General features: G+C 43.0%; 1 protein-coding gene across 1 annotated transcript; it reads right to left on the reverse strand.

Moving 5' to 3' along the window:
- Positions 1–1,835: 1,835 nt before the first annotated feature.
- On the reverse strand, positions 1,836–3,105 carry LOC131248368 (protein EXORDIUM-like 3). The gene has a single exon (XM_058248632.1). The coding sequence runs from the start codon at positions 3,073–3,075 to the stop codon at positions 2,032–2,034; it is 1,044 nt and encodes a 347-aa protein (XP_058104615.1). The 5' UTR covers positions 3,076–3,105; the 3' UTR covers positions 1,836–2,031.
- Between the last annotated feature and the right edge of the window lie 566 nt (positions 3,106–3,671).

The raw sequence follows: 3,671 nt of genomic DNA on the forward strand, positions 1-3,671 counted from the left end.
TTACCTCAATTCAAATTCAGTTTCAAACCGTCCAACTCATGGGCTGACGCTGGATCCGTTATTGATTGAAAAGTGACACTCATAGGAGCATTCTACTTGTCAGTTTGGTGGCCATTAAATAGACGGTGAGATTGACAAATGCACAACTAAGTTTAAAGAACGAATGTCCATTAATCAATGGGTAGGACGTCCAATCAATCTGTTGGAGCTGTAACATCACCACTATATGGCCTATGATTTCTCAGGATACTACTCAAGTATCCAAACTGTTCATATACGAGGACTGATCGTAGATGCGTCCGTAATATCCAATGATAGGTGGGCCACACAAAAAATTGCACATATTCGAAGAGAAACCACCATTAAAGCATAGTTGGGGTAGAAACAATGGTCCATAAAACAAAAGATTTCTAATTTGCCCTTATCTTTAAGAGAACAATCGGCCTAGATAAATCATATGGTGGGGCAGAAGAGGTGGGCCGTTAGATAGCCTCCTGGAAGCGAATAACATTGCCCAATATGATTACAGGGGAATGGGGATTAGATAATGGGATTTGATAAATCTAAATGCCACTCTATGAGAGGGATCCTCGTTGAGTTGATTAGGTGCTACCTAAGTAACACCTACTAAGGTGCCCCCACATACCATGTGGGGCCCACTTTGATGAATATGTTGTATATTTACGTGGTTAGCAAAGTGGTACCAAAACTTAAGTAGATCAAAGTCTAAATGTAGACCACACCATAGGAAAAAGTGTTGAATGACTATTAAAAACTTTTTTGTAAGCCACAAAAGCTTTTTAACCAAGTTGATATCTATATAACAACGATCTATACCTCAATTGGGAGATTGGGTGAAGATACCTCGTTTCAACACTTGAGGTGTTAGTATCAATCCAACACTTGAGGTGTTGGTATCAATCCATCTGTGTACTGACATGGGTGTGTACTAACAAGCTAACCTGCAAATTTTAAAAAAAAAAAAAAAAAAAAGTTAATATATATATTCTCCCTTCATCCAAGTTTACTTGAACTTATGAATGAGTTAAATGATAAATAAACATTACGGTGAGCTTTAAATAGTTTTTAATGATGAGCATTTAATCACTACCCTCTCCTGTAATGTGTCCACTTGAGATTTGTATCTGTTTAATTTTTGGAACTATATTCTAAAATGCGCTGAAAAAATATATTGACAGCATACAAAAAATCATCAAAGTGGGCCCATGATAAAGATAACACCCACTAAAGTTTCACCTGACTAACACCTAATCTGCCCGGTCTAAACATGCTTTGTTTGGATTTATGCCTGGTATGTGCCTGGCGTCCTTAGAGACATTTGATACTCTGACAACACTTAATACACTGACACTCACAAATGGTACACGTGGGGCATATTAGCTGAAATAAAACCAACTAAATTACAGAAAGCATTATCCTTTTAAGTGGCAGTCCAAAAGTCAGATTGCATCACTTGATTGTTATAATGACCATTGGATCCTCTTGAATACTAATTAACAATCCAATTTATGTCCACCACATGATACATTTAAACTGGCACGAATAATTTCAGACAGTTTAACTTGAATTGCGTGCATGACACGCGTACAAACTTTTCAGTAATTTCCAAGTCCCACGTATCATCAATCACACTCCACCAGAGTATCATAGTTTTTCTCTGCATTATTGGGCGTGACCCATATAAAGTTTGCCCAGATGATTTGAAATGAGAAAAATGCTGCTTTTTTAATACACTTTCAAAATTCAAACCCCATATACTGCCACGGCGGGAAGAAAATAAAATAAAATAAAAGCAACCCCAGGTCCACAACAAATAAAACCATGCCATCCTTTCAATTAAATCCAAATTCAAATGCTATGAAAACAACTACTCCGCCTAGCCCTTTTTTACACGGTACGTTTATTAAATGTGGCCAACACAACCAAAAAAAAAAAAAAAAGACCCATTAAAGTACTATTTATATATATTAAATAAAAACACTTCAAATATTTTATATATATTTTTTTTTTTCATTGGTCGAGAGCATTAGGGCCAGAACAGTAATTTAGTACCGGGTTCCAAACCCACTGTACCAAGAACCTGCGCCCACTCCCGATCATGTTATACGTGGCACCATCATCACCCTTCAACATCTGGCCCGTGTAGGACCCACCTCCGCCCGTGCCGTAGATTCCCTCGCACAGGTCTGCAATCTCCGTCGGGAAGGACGGGTCCTGCCCTGCGTACCAGGCGTTCACGAGCGGATTAGTTGCCAGCTCAGCAATCTCGTGGGCGATGACGCTGATCATCCCATCAACGCCGATATCTCCGTTGGGCGATTTCAACGGCTTCAAGCCCGGTATGTAGGACGGCACTGAGAAGGGGTAGGCGCACGAGCCCGGGCACTGCGTAGCGGAATTTCCCACCCAGGCGTACGGTAGCGTGTAGCCGAGGATGGAAGGGAAGGTGAAGTAATGGAAGCCGCACACCTGGCCGCAGAAATCCTGCACGTGCACGTCTTGTGAGGTGAGGAGGAGGTAGAGCCCGCCTCTAGGATTGATGGGGAGTGGGCGCGTAGAGGCCGTTACGGCGCTTTTTAGCACGGACTGGATTGAGAGGCGGGTGAGGGTCTTGCCGTGGGAGTAGAATCGGTCGTTCTTCTCTGCGCCGAGGGTCACGGTATGGGTGATGTTGGCGCCGGTTTGGTCCGTGTAGAGACGGACGGTGGACCACCATCTCGAGACGGATGGGGTTTTGGTTTGTGCGGATGAGATTGAGCGGAGGAAGCCACGGATGATACGCTTCTGAGAGGGAAGCCATGTGCCGTACCAGAGAGGGTGGACGGTGATGTTAGCTGTGAGGACGGGACCCATATGGTACCTGAGGTGCACGAATTCGGATGATCCCTCGTATTTTTTGCTGGTACCCAGACTGGGAGACGTGGAGTTGGGGAATTGGTGGGGCCACGGGCGCCATGCGGACAGTTGGGTGAAAGAAAGGAAGAAAGGTAGTAGGAGTAGAGCTAGCACCGGAACTGGGGGTGCCGGATACCGGCCTACACAACCCTGGCGCATCTTAGGGAAGTGGCTGGGCAAGAAAGGGGGTTTTTTGTTGGTTATATATAGGAGAGAGAGAGTGAGAGTGTGGCATTGGATGACAGATAGATTCTTAAAGTCTAGCTGTAAAGTGGGGCCCACTAGCAGAGCCTGCATCATTGTCGTCTACCATGGTTTTCCTTTTTGGTTTTTGTGAGGGAAAAGGATAGCTTGGGCAATTCAAATGTTCGAACTTTCGGTAGTGTAATTGACTACAGTGTGCGTTGATCACCATTCACCAATTCCTTCAAGATTTTGGTACGCTTTTTTTGTACACGTGGCATGAATTACCTCAATCCAGACCTACCAAATTGTAGAATCTTTTGTGGATGGATCACTGCCTGAAAATTACACTGATCTAAAAATCCCAACTATTCAAATGGTGATCATTAAATGTACGGCTGAAAAATACTCTTTTAGTGGTCCGAATACTATGTGATTCCTGGCTTACAAACATCCTTAATGGAAAACAATTTTAAAAGTATTTGAATTGATGTACATGTATGACACGTGCATAGTGACCTGTCACCACCATCTAAAAAGTGCTGGTAGACGCAGTACTTGGTCTAAAACTT

Source organism: Magnolia sinica, chromosome 6 (assembly GCF_029962835.1).
Source record: "Magnolia sinica isolate HGM2019 chromosome 6, MsV1, whole genome shotgun sequence".
NCBI lineage: Eukaryota > Viridiplantae > Streptophyta > Magnoliopsida > Magnoliales > Magnoliaceae > Magnolia > Magnolia sinica.

Coding starts and splice junctions, on each gene's coding strand:
- LOC131248368 (XM_058248632.1), bottom strand. CDS start 3,075: ATGCGCCAGGGTTGTGTAGGCCGGTATCCGGCACCCCCAGTTCCGGTG.